The sequence below is a fragment of the Aulonocara stuartgranti genome (genome assembly GCF_965226115.1).
Source record: "Aulonocara stuartgranti genome assembly, chromosome: 9".
NCBI lineage: Eukaryota > Metazoa > Chordata > Actinopteri > Cichliformes > Cichlidae > Aulonocara > Aulonocara stuartgranti.
The window spans coordinates 13295391-13311148 of NC_138960.1; the positions used below are offsets into that span (position 1 = coordinate 13295391).

Sequence of the window (15758 nt, forward strand, 5' to 3'; positions counted from 1 at the left end):
TAACCTGACACGTTGCCAACACATAAGCAGCTAAAACATTTACTCTTAGTGAAAAGAGTGAAAGAGTAGCAGATGCCATGTCTGCATTTTCATAGGACACAGAGGTCTGATTCTGGCCTGTGTGATTGTATTTCTTATTACAGGATGAACAATGGAAGGTATTCAATGACCAGTGGAGGTGAAATAAGCAGAGAACAGTTCATGGTGCTTATTGGTGAAACCTCTCAGTTCAGAGTGCGTGGGCACGGAGGCAGAAACATTCCTGCACACTTGCGTAATGACAGCTACATGTAAGCACGCTTTCTTAGAAAACTAGGTGGCAAACATCAGGCAGCAGTACTTGTTCTACAACCAGCTGATAGAGTTCACTGTAAACCCAGAACTGCTGTCTCAACTCAGGCTGTATAGTTTTTCTTTACATGTCATCATTTAAATGCTCTTATCATTTCCCATAATGCCGAGGCTTTGAGAACTTGCAAATGACACATTAGAGTTTTCATTTGATGCACTGAAATGTGGAGCTGAAATATTCTGATGTTCTCCACTGGAGAAATGTTGGTTTCTTATGAGCACAGCACTTCAGTCGGTCATGGTGCAGTGTGGTACCAGTAGTGTTCTTGGTGACTGCCAAGCATTTCCAACAGATAAAAACCGTCCTTATACCCATTCAAACTAATTCATGTCAGAAAAGTTTCTGTTTTCAGTTTGTGCAATAAGCTACAAAAACTTTTTCTGTAATCTTGCACATTTTTCCCCACTTTGGTTCAGAGTCATGCTGACAGCAGCTTTTTCTTCATCATGTAGAAAAACAGTTAAATATGTAACTTCTTTACACTGATGGAAAATGAGTTTGACACCCCTGCTTCACACTGTTCATAGAGAGCTGCTCTGTGTTTTCACATGATCTAAATATTTATCAAAGACAGATTTATAATATGTGATGTATAACTGTGTGTTATAGGGAAAACAAGGTTGAGTCTGGAGAGAAATAACAGAGTAACAGAGATTAATGAAATATTACACAGACATAAAGAATCATATTTTTAAAATCAGTCACTCCTGTTAAAGATATTATTAGAATATGTTTACAAATCTCTAAATGACATTTACCCTGCAATAATTTCTTATATCCAGGTTCTTCCTCTTTGCTGTCATCCTCCTCGCAGCGCAGGTTTGCAGCTGCTGAAACTAAACGCAGCTCCCTGAAAGGCACAGCCAATCACATTGGCCATATTTGTCACATGACGTAGGACTCCAGTAGAGAATTATTTATTTATTTAGAACTAATTTAACTCTTTCTGCACCACTCGCTGAATGAGAAGCTGACAGATCGTTTTTTTTTTCTTACTATCGGGTTTGAATATTGGTGGGGACACGTCCCTTCCGTCCATGCCAAATCGACGCCCTTGATCCAAAGACCAAAAGTCAAGATGCTCGTCAAACTTAAAAAAAAAAAAGTACGTTCTAAATGAAGCTTCAGACGTCACTAATCACGTGACTCTGGCCAAACGAATCAAGCCTCGACACGGTGCTTCTGACGCAGCGTGTTGAGTTTTCTGACACACGCACCGGAGCGTCAGCTTCAAGCGGACCATCACTATCTCTCACATCTAAAGGTAAGTGTCAAGGTAACTTTGAACTGAGATCAGTCAAACTCGAGTTTTTCGAAGTTTTCTGTTGCTCTCTGTGAGAGGAGACCGTTAAAGGCGGGGCTCTCCAGAGTGTAGCAAAACAGGAAACAGCAGCTGGGTGTGTGTAAGTGTGCAAACGAATAGTTTAGAAATGTAAGTGAGCCACAAGTAGTGATGGGCAGATGAAGCCTCATGAAGCACTGAAGCTTTTCATCCAATTGGTTCACCCCAACGCGAAGTTTCTTGAAGCTTCATTTGCTCTAGCAGGACACCTACTGGACGTAAAAATATTAGTTGGCATGAATTTGAAGAGTGTGGCATTTTGCACACAGCCTGTAAATGTCAACAACAAAAGGAGTGTGTATACTGTGTATATTTATGCTGGCAGTATGGAAAATGATTATTTGGAAATGCCTAAAATGGAAATGATCATATGCTGTGAGGTGAGGTGTGGACAGTGGTTGTGCTTTTGTAACATTGAGGCAAGGACAGTGATTAGTGTTTAGGGGACACATCATTGGTTTTTATTTAAAAACAACAGTTTCTCCACTGTGGCAGGTCGTAGGCGATTTCTTTCTTTGGACAATATTTCCCCTGCCTTTGAAAACACTCGCTCACAGGGCACAGATGAGGCAGGGGTACACAGGTATGTCAGTGCTAACTTATATAAGTGAGGGTAGACCTATTTCTGTCTCTCCCAGTATTTAAGGGGGTCTTCCAGCCTTCCAATATTTGGCTCCATCAGGTACCGTTGGACCTCAATATTTGCGTCTGCTGTCACATTTTGTGTCTGTGTCTGCCTGACACTCTCATCCAGGCGACGCCGCAGGTTGTTACCTAAACAAGAAGGAGAGTCTTATGAGATACTACCAATTCAATTTTCAATTCAATGTTATGTCTATAGTGCCAAATAACAACAACAGTCGCCTCAAGGCGCATTATATTGTACAGTAGATCATACAATAATAGATACAGTGGAAAACCCAACATTCAGTTTATATAAATGCAACTAAAATGCAATAACAATGGTACCGTGGGAAACAGCCTCAACAGATTGTGACGTTGATGGCTGTGGTGGTGGTGTGGAGGAAGAGGTGGTGGAGGCCCTCATTACAGAAGCACATTCTGCTTTCAGTCTTTTTTCTGCTTTGCTAGCTCTTGCAGGGCTGAGAAACCCGAGTTTTCTGAACCTTGGGTCCAGCAGTGTCGCAAGGAACATAATGCTCATGGTCTGTATTTTATCTAGCTTCTCTCTCAATAGCATCCTAAGCTTCTGAGCCAGGGAAGATCCAATGGATGGTGGTTTTTCCATTTGTTCATTGAGGCAATGATCCAGCGTAGTGAGCAAAGGTATGACCTTTGACCCAGACACCCTTTTTTCCTGAGAGAGCTCAGTGGTTGCATCGTTAAATGGTGCTAGGACAACCAGACACTCTGAAATTATACCAAATTCCTCAGATGACATAGGTGGGATGTCTGTTGTGAGACTTGCCAAAGCAGCACCTACTGGCTCCCTTTGCTCGAAAAGTCTTTGCAGCATATTGTAAGTGCTGTTCCAGCGGGTTTCCACCTCCTGTAGTAGTTTGTGTTGAGGCTGCCTTAGTTGTTCCTGCACAACTGAAAGCCTCTCCTTACAAAATACAATTTAAAAAAGCATACATTAGATTGTCAAGGGAGCAGAACTATACTGTCGTGGTTCGAATTTTGAGGAAGAGACATACGACTGAAAAGTCCATAGTGGGTCAATAAATTATTTTATTAAAGCACACAGTAGTACAGTGTGGGAAGAGCCGGACTTCGACTTCCCTGCTCGTTGCAGAAAGCTTTATAGTCATTATGACGTCAGAAGAATTCCCATATCTCCTTCTATGTTCAAAACACCCCACTTCCCAGAATTGAACCCAGATGTTTCCACTCATGCTTCCTGGGAACCTAACCAATTGTGTATACAGTGTGTGTATTTTGTGTAATTGTGGGATCAGGCTAAAAAGAGTTCAAATGTCCTTATGTGAACTGCTGCAGCTGAGCCTTCTGGAGGTCCAGCTATTCTGGTGGTTTCTAACTGATCTATTTAAATGTTAATTCAAATGATACATGATAATATTTAATGATAAAGTGATACAAACTAATGAAGTAATGATGAAATAATGACAGTGCATGTAAATGATATCACAGTGAGATTTAAAATAAGATGTTTTTCTCGACAATACACATAAGTAGCATTAAAGAAACTGTAATTAAGCCACTTAAGAACATACCTTTGCAGAGGTACTGCTCCTGAAATATCCCATGATCTTCCTGGACTTGGCTTGGATGTCAGAGAGCTCAGGGGTCTGGTCAAGGGCCTTCTTCACCACTAAGTTCAGGGTGTGAGCTATGCATATGGCATGTTTAAGTCTTAGCTCCCTTGCACAAGCCCCCATATTGGCAGCCCCATCTGTTACTAGGCATGTGACTTTGTCAGTAATTGCCCATTCTGCCATGAGTGAGCCTTTCACCTGTGCAATGTTTTCTGCAGTGTGTGCATTAGGAAAATATTACACTCCTAAAACAACGGTGTTTAATGTGCTGGACTCATCAGCAAAATGGCAGGTGACTGCAAGATAGGCCTCTGTGTTGATGGAGGTCCACATATCTGATGTCAGACTCACAGCTGCTGCCTTCTCAACGCTGGCCTTAGCTTTCTCCTTCATCTCCTGGTACCTGGCCTCCACCATGACTTTCAGGGCCTAAAGGAAAGTAAAAACATTTTGTTCTAAAGTACGACGTGGCTGTGAAGCAGTGTGTAGTGTAGCTACACACTGAGGCTTTGAGCCTCAGTCCTGCCTGTTCACATTTAACTCTGTAGAAACGAAATCTTCACTGCTTTTATGACCTTTTTAGTGGGGAGAACATAGCTAGGATTTAATGACTTAACAAATCTTTTGAATCCTTTGTCCTCCACAATGCTAAATGGCTGGGAGTCCTCAATCACCGTGCTAACCAGGTCTTCATCTATTTGAGATTGTTCTCCTGAGGAAAGACAATAAAAACAAAGCACAAATATAAATATCACACACGTCACTTATTGCATTGTATGATATTGTTATATCATTTAGTAACATTACTGCATGCTATATTATCATGGCATTTGATGGCTCATCTGGTCTTGCTCCACAATCGGTGTCCCCCTTATTCTCATGCAAAGCTCTGTAGTGCCTAAGCATGGATGAGGTGTTGTTGTTATATCCCAGCTCCCTGGCACATAGCAAACACTTCACCTTGTACAAAAGTAAAGCTGCTTAACATAAATTGTATTGCACCATCAGTATTATGAAAATACATCTTCTGTAGAAATTTACATACCTTGTTGGGAGATATAAGCTCAAAATGTTCCCACACAGGGGAGGACATCCTCCTCTTCTTAGCTGGCTCCATTCTCTCCTGACTTTCTCTCCTCACTCTCCTAAACCTCCAAACTGTCTCCAAACTCTCACTAACCGCAACTCTCCATCAAACACCCACATTTTTGAATGAAGTCTGAGGGGTTTATATCGCTGTCATATCTCGCAGCAAAGTTCGAACCACTTCATGAACCAGTCACGTGGTACAGCCGGGCAGCGAGGCTTCGGACGTCATCATTTTTAGCTCCTCCCATAAACGAAGCAAGCCTCGATGCACGCTTCGCGGAAACGCCCCCTCCATTACTCGACACACGCTTCGAAGCCTCGATACAGAAGGTCACATCACTAGCCACAAGTATAGAAAGGTCAAGTTCCGTGAGTTGTTTTTCTCACCACTGATCACGCGCTCAACACTACACATACTTGCATCACACACAGGGCTGGACTGGGACAAAAAATCGACCCGGGCATTTTGACTAGAGACCGGCCCACCAAAAATGTGACGTCATTCAGGGGTAAAACCGCAAAGGATTCTGGGAACTTGTGGCAAGAGGTACTAGCGCATGCAGGCTTTCAATTGAACTCAGTTACACAGCGATAAAAAGAAACACAAAAATGGCAAGACGCTGTTGTATTATTAACTGCAATAGCCGGTGTTGTGCCAAAAACTGATTGCTCGTATTTGAATTGCTATAAGTAACTTGTTGAGCTATAATATGTGAAACATGTCAAATGCATCCCTCATGGATGACATAAAATCTTCTCTCCATCTCCATCTCTCTCTGCTGCTCTTCTGTCTCCTCTGTCACAGACTTCTCCACTTTCGATGATAAATCAGCCTGGTGCAACATGTAAGGATTGGCACAATTTGTTAAGATTTTGAGGAGTTTGAGAAACTAACCTTAAGCATAAAATAAAATTTACTATCAGTAACTTCATAGCACCCGCCCAGCAGTATATAAACTCCGTCATGCTAGCTAGTACGCAGTACCAGTTATTCTAAGCAACTGTAAAAAGTCAGCACAATGAAAACAAACTACAACTAAACTTGGTTTATATCTGACACAGATAGACAGCAGGTCATAACTTCTTACCTGAAGTTCAGTTCCTCTGCCACTATGACCGGCGGCCGCCTCGGGTCTCTCCTCCTCTTGCCTCCCCTTTCCCTTATCCGGTGTTGGGGAGTAACGGAATACATGTACCGCCGTTACGTATTTAAAATACAAAATATGAGTAACTGTATTCCGTTACAGTTACCGTTTAAAAAGGTGGTATTCAGAATACAGTTACTTTGTTGAAATAAATGGATTACACTGCGGTACTTTCCGGTTTCATTTTGTCGCGTGTAACCCATATCAACTACTCCCTGTCACATGACCCACGTCAGCTGATTTGAGGTCCCTCTTCTGATTGGCTCCTCCCACGTCGCGGCAACTCTGAAAACCGGCTGTGGAGGGATACTTCCGGGTTCGACTCCTGCTGTGGCTGTGAGCTTATGGCATTTAGAACGGTGTTGGAAAACAAAGCGTTTTCTCCCCTCAATTCATCTTTAAACTTTAAACTCAGCGGTAAGTGTCCTTAATATCTTTCAACCTTTGGTTGTCAGTAACCAGCCGATCGTTTTCGCGATTAAAAAATGACTTTGTGCGGCAGCGCTCCCACCGCAAGCAGAACTCCGGTTCAAAAACCGCTGTTTTTGAACACTTTCTTTACTTAAGCATTTTTATGGGCTTACTTTGAAACAAAGTGCGATTGAATGATTATTGTTATGTGTTGCCTTGAATTCGGCTATGCTGTCTGTTAGACAGTTGTTTTCCTTTATTGTTGTTTTTGTATTGTTTGTAGCGAACGCTACTGGACTGTATAGATTAAGCTACGTAGCCAAGATGATTAATGATTTAACTGTTGTACATGGATTGATGATGATTTATGGTTTGCATTGTTACCTAGACATGCAGAAGAATATACTTGTTTACCGGTAAACTGAATCGAACTTGATGTGCTAATGGACATTTTTCTGACCTACAGGTCAGGTTTTTTTTCCCTCTTTGAATTGATCTTCTTCATATTGAAGTGGCGAGCCGGTAGGACCATTCTTTCTTTTCCCCCACTTAGCCGTCTTTGGATTACGGACATATTTCCCCCTTGTATGAAGCTGGACCCTAAGGAGGAATACCTTAAAAGTGAACTTTAAAAAGAAAAGGACCAAAAAAAGGACTCTTAGCAAAAGGACACTTGCACAGAAAAATCACAGCACTGATTTATTATTTAATTGTGGACATTTACGTTGTGTGTTGTGTTAATTATTTTGTTCCATTTCCCCTTTCCCCTATTTATTCAATATATTTTTGGTACAAGACATTGTAGTTTTTGGTCTCATCATTCACACCATCTGGGCTCCATAAAGAACTATTTCTTCTGCGCGTCAGTCAGTAAATTCATCCATTGACATAAACTAGTCCTTAAATAACTTAGCGTTACACGCGGGTCAGGACTGTTTGGGTTTTGTTTGACAGCTACGTTCTGTTGTTCCAGGGGGCAGGGTTACGGTTGCCATGGTTACAGGGCAACTCTCTCTCTCTCTCTTTCTGCGACTGTGTGTTTCCTGGGTGAGAGAGCGCCTTTTCGTTGTTGTTGTGCTAAGCTAACAGGCAGAATGCTACAAGCATAGCTCTAAAGAATGTAGCATCATGGGCAGTGTAGTCCGTGTTGCAGGGAGAATGGACTGCCATACACGTTATGGGTCTGTGAGCTCGAGGAGGGAGAAAAGGGGGAGTGGAAAGGTAGGAGTTGTCGTCGAGGAAAAACGGGAGCTGGAAGCATGTAAATATAATAATAACCACTTCAGCCAAGAAGAGTGCCTGACGAGCCCAGTTGTAAGTAAGCTATTAAGACTCAACTGTACACCGTGTTCGTGTTTTCCTCCGAAAACAATAAGTTCTGTTGGAGCAGCCTTTCAACGCCTCTCTCTGTCTCTCGCAAGAAAAGTTGAGCCACACAACAAAGTAAAGCTATTTTTCGGCTACGAGCCGACAGGGACCCCGCCGTATTAGTCAGAGGTCCCTTTACTACAGTTCGGAGTCGCGGACCTTCAGTAATAAATCACACAGCAATAGTACATTCACGTTGTTGTAAAAAGCATGATAATATATTAAGTAATCCAAAGTATTCAGAATACGTTACTGTCATTGAGTAACGTAACGGAATACGTTACAGAATACATTTTGGGGCATGTATTCTGTAATGGAATACATTTTAAAAGTAACCTTCCCAACACTGCCCTTATCCACCTGCTGGCCTCCACCACTTGCTGATGTTGCTAAATCTGTGAAAGCTATGCCATAGCTACCGCCAAACATTTCAGTTATTTTTACACATTTGGCAGCGTCTGCCTGAAGGCCTTGTTTCTTTTTGGCCCTAATTTTTTCTGCACCTCCTTTCCTTTTTTTGTTCTCCATTTCTTTAGTTCATCTATAAGATTGCTAAACAAGGGGGAGGGTGCATCCGACCTCCTCGGCTGTAATTGGTCCAGCCCAGAGTCGATCATGACCAATTGGCCAATCCAACACCTTTCATTATTTATACCCTTCCAAAAAAAAAAAAATCGATCGGCCCATAAAAACAAAAAATCGCCAGCAGCCCACCGGGCAAATTCCCGGTATAACCGATGGCCAGTCCAGCTATGATCACACGCGCGCTCTCAAGCATCAGTATTGTACAATTCTGGGCATCACGTGATTTGAGGGTGTTCCCATATAACACGTGTGTATGTGTATATTGGTGTGTCGGCCCACTGGGCATTTGAGTCTAATAACAGGCCTCAGTCTCTCCTGCTATACTGCTAAATTTTGTATCGGTGCTCAAACCTTTTGTGTTTGTTTCCAATAAGTTGCCCACCTCGGGAAGCAAAAATGTGTTCTTTTACTTGTCAGATGAACATATGAGACACTTTGACTCTTCAGTGCAGTGTGGAGCCTAACAAAGATCTGTTTTGTGTCCCAGGTGATCAGCAGGAGGAGAAGAGTCTGACGGAGAGCAGAGGAACATTTTCAGCTACTTGGACTCAGCTCAGCCACTACAGAGGAAACAATGAGCTCAACACAGAAGGTGACAGACAGAGCAGGGCGATATGACCAAAAATATTTATCACGATATACATTTGAAAATTTGCGATAATGATATAACTGACGCTATAATTGACACTAGACAAAATACTTTACAACTCCACAACTTTATTAAAAATCCCATCAATGTATTTTCACTTAAACAAACAGCTGTTTTTTTTTTCTGTGTATTGAAGTTATATAAAAATTTAACAGTGCAAATGCAAATTCCTTGCTGACAGTTTAACCAAAAGGCATTTCCAGTGGAAATTGGCCGACATTTGCTCCGAGGAATTTGCATTTACACTGTTAATATTTTTGGTCATATCGCCCTGCTCTACGTTCATGTGTTACTGTTTAGGATTAAATTGGTTTGATGTTTGGTGCCTTTTTCTTAATGCAAAAAAATCCTCAGGTTACAATCAGACATTTTTCTTCACTGAACCTGTTGGGTCTAAACTTAGACCCCGCTGTCTCCAGGACTTATTCCCGTGAAAGGAAAAACAAGGCAACAGCGATCGATTTACTTGCAAGTGAGGCCTCGTCGGTATCTCAGAAAGGCACTTCAAATGTCATTAGCCCCCCCCCCCCGGACCTCGAGAAGCTGGGGAGGGGGACAAATAAATTCCTTTCACCACAGAGTTAAAACAATGTAGAGATGGTAGCATAAAAATGACAACATTTAACAATTCACTTTAACAGAGCCCAGCTGGTCATTTTACCAGCTCAGCTCTAATTCATATGACCAATAATATATGGTATAAACATCTAGATGATGGGAAAGTGGTATTCTTGGATAAATTTAGATCTTTTGATTGATAAACTAAAATGTTATTGATTTTCATCAGCTGCTCTGTGCTTGATGAAAGGTTGCCTCACTTCTCTATTCAGTTATCACAAACGATCTGCAATATGTCTTGGCTTAATCTTGGGTATGCCAATGATTCCACCATGTTTTATTCAGCCAGTGACAACTCTGAACTGATCAGCGTGTCACAACAAAATTTGCTGAATGTGTTTGACTGGATAAGTAAAAACAACATGATTTTAAATGTATCTAAATCCAAATCTATGTTAATTAGAAGCAGATTAGTCAACAGCCCACAACTAAGTCTGTCCATAGCCAGTGTTAGAACACGTCACCCAGATTAAACTACTCGGCATTACCATAAATCACCACCTTTCATGGTCTCAGCACATCGATTGTTTTTAAGAAAATAGGACAAGGCATAGCTATGGCTATGAAATGCTCTTTCTGTATCACTTCTTCAATTATGAAAGATGTCATTAATGCACTAGTAATGTCTCATCTGGAGTTGCACCTTAGAACACACATGCATCAACACTACAATGAACGGGTGGAGGGAGGTTTGGAGTCTTCTCTCACCCCCATTCTCTGCGGCCTGCTGGAGCGGGGGGGGCTAGGAGGAGTTGGCCGTCCGACTGCGGTCTGGAGTGTGGGGCCTCCCTGCTGCTGCGGAGTCGGGGCGGTCTGCCTCTCCCCACCGCAGGGAAAAGGGTAACACCACCTGGGTCTGGGTGCAGTTCCCCCCTCCAGGGGCAAGGGTACCTAGACCCGGTTCGTAGAGTACGCTTGGGGAGTGTGATCGTGTATACAGCGTCTCTTTATGTCTGTCTCCCCGTCGGTTGAGTGTGGAGTAAGTGCATATGAGAGCATGAGGGTGGGAATGGATGTTTGTATCTGTGTGTGCCTGTATGTCTGTGTCTATATGTCAGGTTTGGTATCAGACGCCACCTCTCTGGGGACATCTCAGGCCCTCCAAGGTTTGGAGGCCTATCTCCACCCACCACCACTTCCCCTGCCAGTGGCGGACTCCCTCAGGTGTCGGTGCGTTGGTGGTTCTTTGTGTCTGGGGGTGGGCGTCCGGGTACACACCGGCTCACTCCTTGGCGGCCGCTTATCGGGGCCTGGAGCCTGGGGCTCGCTCGGGCCACTTCGGAGGTGGGGTGCCCCCGGCCTCTCGGCCTGGGGCTCGGTCACTCAGGCACAGCTGGCTGCCGGCAGAGCTCACAGGCACGTCACTGCAACTCCCCCTGGCTTCTGCTCCGCGGCTGCTGAGTGAGCCCTCATCTGGGACTCTCCTCAGCTCTTACTGGGACAGTGGCGCGGCTGCCCCTCTGTGGGTCTTCCTTGGTCTCTTGTGTTCTGGGGGCCTCTGGATGTCTGGAGTTTTGATCTCCTCCATACCTGCTTCATACACTGGAGGACGGGGCTGTGGCTCCCCACACTCCCTAGCAGATCGTTACATGGAGAAACCTTTGGAATGCGAGCATGCTGATCCACACAGGTGTACACAGGTGTACACATGGGTATTCACAGACGCGGACTACAGTTTTCTTGGCTGCTGCCTCAAAGCACACTGTGCGCTGTCTATCTTGCGTGTTGCACAATATCGTTTATTATTTAGTAACTATTGATATCTACTGCTAGCTAGTTTATTGTGATGGTGCTTTTTTTAAAATTTATTATGTTGCTCTTTGTTGTTTGCTTTCTCTTCTGTTTTTTTTCTCCATACAGGTGACCCAGGTGTTTTGTTTTTTTTGTTTGTTTTTTTTTTTCTTTCTTCCCCCCCTTCTCACCGTCTCTTCTCCCGTTTGGTTTTCTTTCTCCCTGTCCTATCCCCCCAGTCATGTCTGTCCCGTTTGTAAGATAAGATAAGATAAGATAAGATAACCTTTATTAGTCCCACACGTGGGAAATTTGTTTTGTCACAGCAGGAAGTGGACAGTGCAAAAGTTATGAGGCAAAAATTAGAATACAATAAGAATAAATACAGTACACAACTGTACAGAATAGAATAAAATAAAATACTATATACAGTAGAATAAAATAAAATAAATATACAATAAGATAAAAATAGAATACAAATACAAATACTATATACAACTGAGTAAAAATACAACGATGACAGAAAGGATTATTGCACTTAGTATTATTGCACATGTATGGATGTGTGTGCTTGATCAGTTAAAGTCTTTATTATGGAGTCTGACAGCAGTGGGGAGGAAAGACCTGCGAAATCTCTCCGTCCCACACCGTGGGTGCCGCAGTCTCCCACTGAAGGAGCTGCTCAGTGCTGTCACAGTCTGCTGCATGGGGTGGGAGATGTTGTCCATCAGGGATGAAAGCTTAGCCGCCGTTCTCCTGTCACTCACCACCTCCACTGGGTCCAGAGGGCATCCTAGAACAGAGCTGGCCAACTGAAAATAAAATAAATGTATAATTATAATAAAGGTCAATCAAATGGACCAATATGGCAAGGCCATGATGATCCACTTGGTAAAATAAATCCGCTTGGCATCTTTCTTGGCCTTAAGACAACAATTCTGATGGCTAAAGATCCAAACGGGACACAAAAAAAAAAAAAATTATGAAAGATGTCATTAATGCACTAGTAATGTCTCATCTGGACTATTGGTCAATCATTTGGTCAGCAGCTAATAAGACAGATCTTAACAGACTTCAGTTAGTCCAGAATAAGGCGTCCAGATTAGATGTTCATACTATACTAATTAAAAACGGACCGATCCTCGCCTCACAAAACGCGCTACTTGGCGTAACCCAGCTTTGCTTATCAGAGAAGTATGTGTCACTCGATAGAGCGGCTGTTGTCTGCAAGACCTGTCGGCGAACTGGTGGAGCATTTGGAGCCTCACTACATGCTTCCAAACCGCAGCATTTTTAATCTTAATCTCTTCCATACTGAGGCGAAAAGGAAGCGATTTGTCCCGTACTTCAGCTAGAATGGGGGGAAAAAGACTCTGGAGTTAGTCTGTGTCCTTAAGCTGCAGCTGCCTCTTCTTCTCTCATGTTTTCTAAGTAGCTGACAGCTGGTAACTGTGCAGGGGCAGCTCTAGCAAAGCTTTGCCAGGGGGCAGGTATGGCATTAACAAGTAAAGGGAGGCACAAAAAATACTTTTCTTTGTTATTTCATTTAAAGGACTAACTTTTAATAAATAATTATCTGAATCTTACAACCAAAGTGTTCATCTGATTAAATGTATAGAAATCCATTACTGTATATGTTAACTATTAAGTCTAATTTACACCCTGGTAAGCTATAGTCCTTTTTCCTTTGGGAAGGTACCATCTGTGCAGTCTGCAATTCTGTTGAAGAAAGATGTTGAATCTATTTACTGTAATTGTCGGGCTACTAGCCGCTACTTTTTGCACAAGCTTTGAACCCTGCGGCTTTTAGTCAGGTGCGGCTTTTCTAAGGATTGTCCATGATTTTTGTGATATCGTAAGATGATTTGTTTTGTTTCTTCTGCTGTTCTACGGCACTACGTTGCCTGGCGGAAGGATCGGGGTTCAAGAGTGGTATATTGGTCACATGTCCATCCGCCAGGCAACGTAGTGCCGTAAGAAGTAGCGCGAAAAACAAACTTCAAAGTAGCGCTACGCCTTCAGCGGGAGGCGTGGATGATGAGCGGCGATAAACTTGCGAAAAGCAAGTTATGCCCAACTCCACCAGTGGATTCTGACAGCGTGGAAAAGTGTGAAAACATCCATGATCACCAACGGATTTCGAAGGGCTGGACTGCTGCATGATGGAGAGGAGGACACCGCCACAGCCCTTCAGAGGGTGTTCGACACTGACAACGAGGATTTGTTTGGTTTTGAAAGTGACAACGAATGAGAGAAGCGGAGAGGTGATGACGAAGCCATCATGAACCTGTTCGTTTCCGACACTGGAGAAGAGGACTTTGGTGGTTTTAGTGCACAAGAAGAAGAGAAAGATGGTGAATGACTGACTTTTCTTCTTGTTAAAGCTAGAGCTGGGCGATATAAGATTTTTTCATATCATGATATGTTTTTAATTCACATGGTAGGATTTGTAAAGAATTTATTCGTAAATGAGGGTGGAAAATAAGTATTTGGTCAATAACAAAAATACAACTCAATACTTTGTAACATAACCTTTGTTGGCAATAACAGAGGTCAAACGTTTACTATAGGTCTTTACCAGGTTTGCACACACAGTAGCTGGTATTTTGGCCCATTCCTCCATGCAGATCTTCTCGAGAGCAGTGATGTTTTGGGGCTGTCGCCGAGCAACACGGACTTTCAACTCCCGCCACAGATTTTCTATGGGGTTGAGGTCTGGAGACTGGCTAGGCCACTCCAGGACTTTCAAATGCTTCTTACGGAGCCACTCCTTTGTTGCCCGGGCGGTGTGTTTTGGATCATTGTCATGTTGGAAGACCCAGCCTCATTTCATCTTCAAAGTTCTCACTGATGGAAGGAGGTTTTGGCTCAAAATCTCACGATACATGGCCCCATTCATTCTGTCCTTAACACGGATCAGTCGTCCTGTCCCCTTGGCAGAAAAACAGCCCCATAGCATGATGTTTCCACCCCCATGCTTCACAGTAGGTATGGTGTTCTTGGGATGCAACTCAGTATTCTTCGTCCTCCAAACACGACGAGTTGAGTTTATACCAAAAAGTTCTACTTTGGCTTCATCTGACCACATGACATTCTCCCAATCCTCTGCTGTATCATCCATGTGCTCTCTGGCGAACTTCAGACGGGCCTGGACATGCACTGGCTTCAGCAGCGGAACACGTCTGGCACTGCGGGATTTGATTCCCTGCCGTTGTAGTGTGTTACTGATGGTGACCTTTGTTACTTTGGTCCCAGCTCTCTGCAGGTCATTCACCAGGTCCCCCCGTGTGGTTCTGGGATCTTTGCTCACCGTTCTCATGATCATTTTGACCCCACGGGATGAGATCTTGCGTGGAGCCCCAGATCGAGGGAGATTATCAGTGGTCTTGTATGTCTTCCATTTTCTGATGATTGCTCCCACAGTTGATTTTTTCACACCAAGCTGCTTGCCTATTGTAGATTCACTCTTCCCAGTCTGGTGCAGGTCTACAATACTTTTCCTGGTGTCCTTCGAAAGCTCTTTGGTCTTGGCCATGGCAGAGTTTGGAGTCTGACTGTTTGAGGCTGTGGACAGGTGTCTTTTATACAGATGATGAGTTCAAACAGGTGCCATTCATACAGGTAACGAGTGGGGGACAGAAAAGCTTCTTACAGAAGACGTTACAGGTCTGTGAGAGCCAGAGATTTTCCTTGTTTGAGGTGACCAAATACTTATTTTCCACCCTAATTTACGAATAAATTCTTTACAAATCCTACCATGTGAATTCATGGATTTTTTTTTTCACATTCTGTCTCTCACAGTTGAAGTGTCCCTCTGGTGCAAATTACTGACCTCTGTCATCATTTTAAGTGGGGGAACTTGCACAATCGGTGGCTGACTAAATACTTTTTTGCCCCACTGTATGTGCGAAACAGGATTTTCCCCTGATTCTAGCTTGTGCGGCTAATATTCAGGTGCGCATTGTAGTCCGGGAAATGTGGTAATTATTGTGGAAACATGATTGATTATTTCTGTGCATTTGATGTACACGTGCATTAAATTAAAGTTGATTATGTCGATTAAGCATCATGAGGGCGGGGGTGGTTCTGGGAGATTTTTGCTGGGAGTTGGCAACTCTATTAGTTAGGTTGTTTAATATTTCTGATAAGTACTCTTTATAATAATAGAATAGGAAGGATGGTGCAAGTTTAAGTTTATTAGATTGATGTGTGTTGCTGAACTATAAAATAT

At 43.1% G+C, this 15758-nt stretch overlaps 1 protein-coding gene across 4 annotated transcripts in view; it reads left to right on the forward strand.

Moving 5' to 3' along the window:
• The first annotated feature begins 1338 nt into the window (after positions 1–1338).
• The window catches only part of LOC309714707 (uncharacterized protein), a 138142-nt gene continuing 123722 nt past the window's right edge, over positions 1339–15758 (forward strand). For 2 of the 4 annotated variants that reach the window (XM_082547347.1, XM_082547346.1), the window contains exon 1: positions 1339–1616. Coding sequence is in view for 1 of the 4 variants with exons in the window: in XM_082547345.1 (XP_082403471.1) it covers positions 9104–9121 (18 nt within the window). In the remaining 3 variants the exon portion in view is untranslated. Of the gene's footprint in view, positions 1617–9016; positions 9122–15758 lie in introns of all 4 variants that reach the window. The other 2 variants (XM_082547345.1, XR_014278991.1) reach the window with 2 other exon arrangements.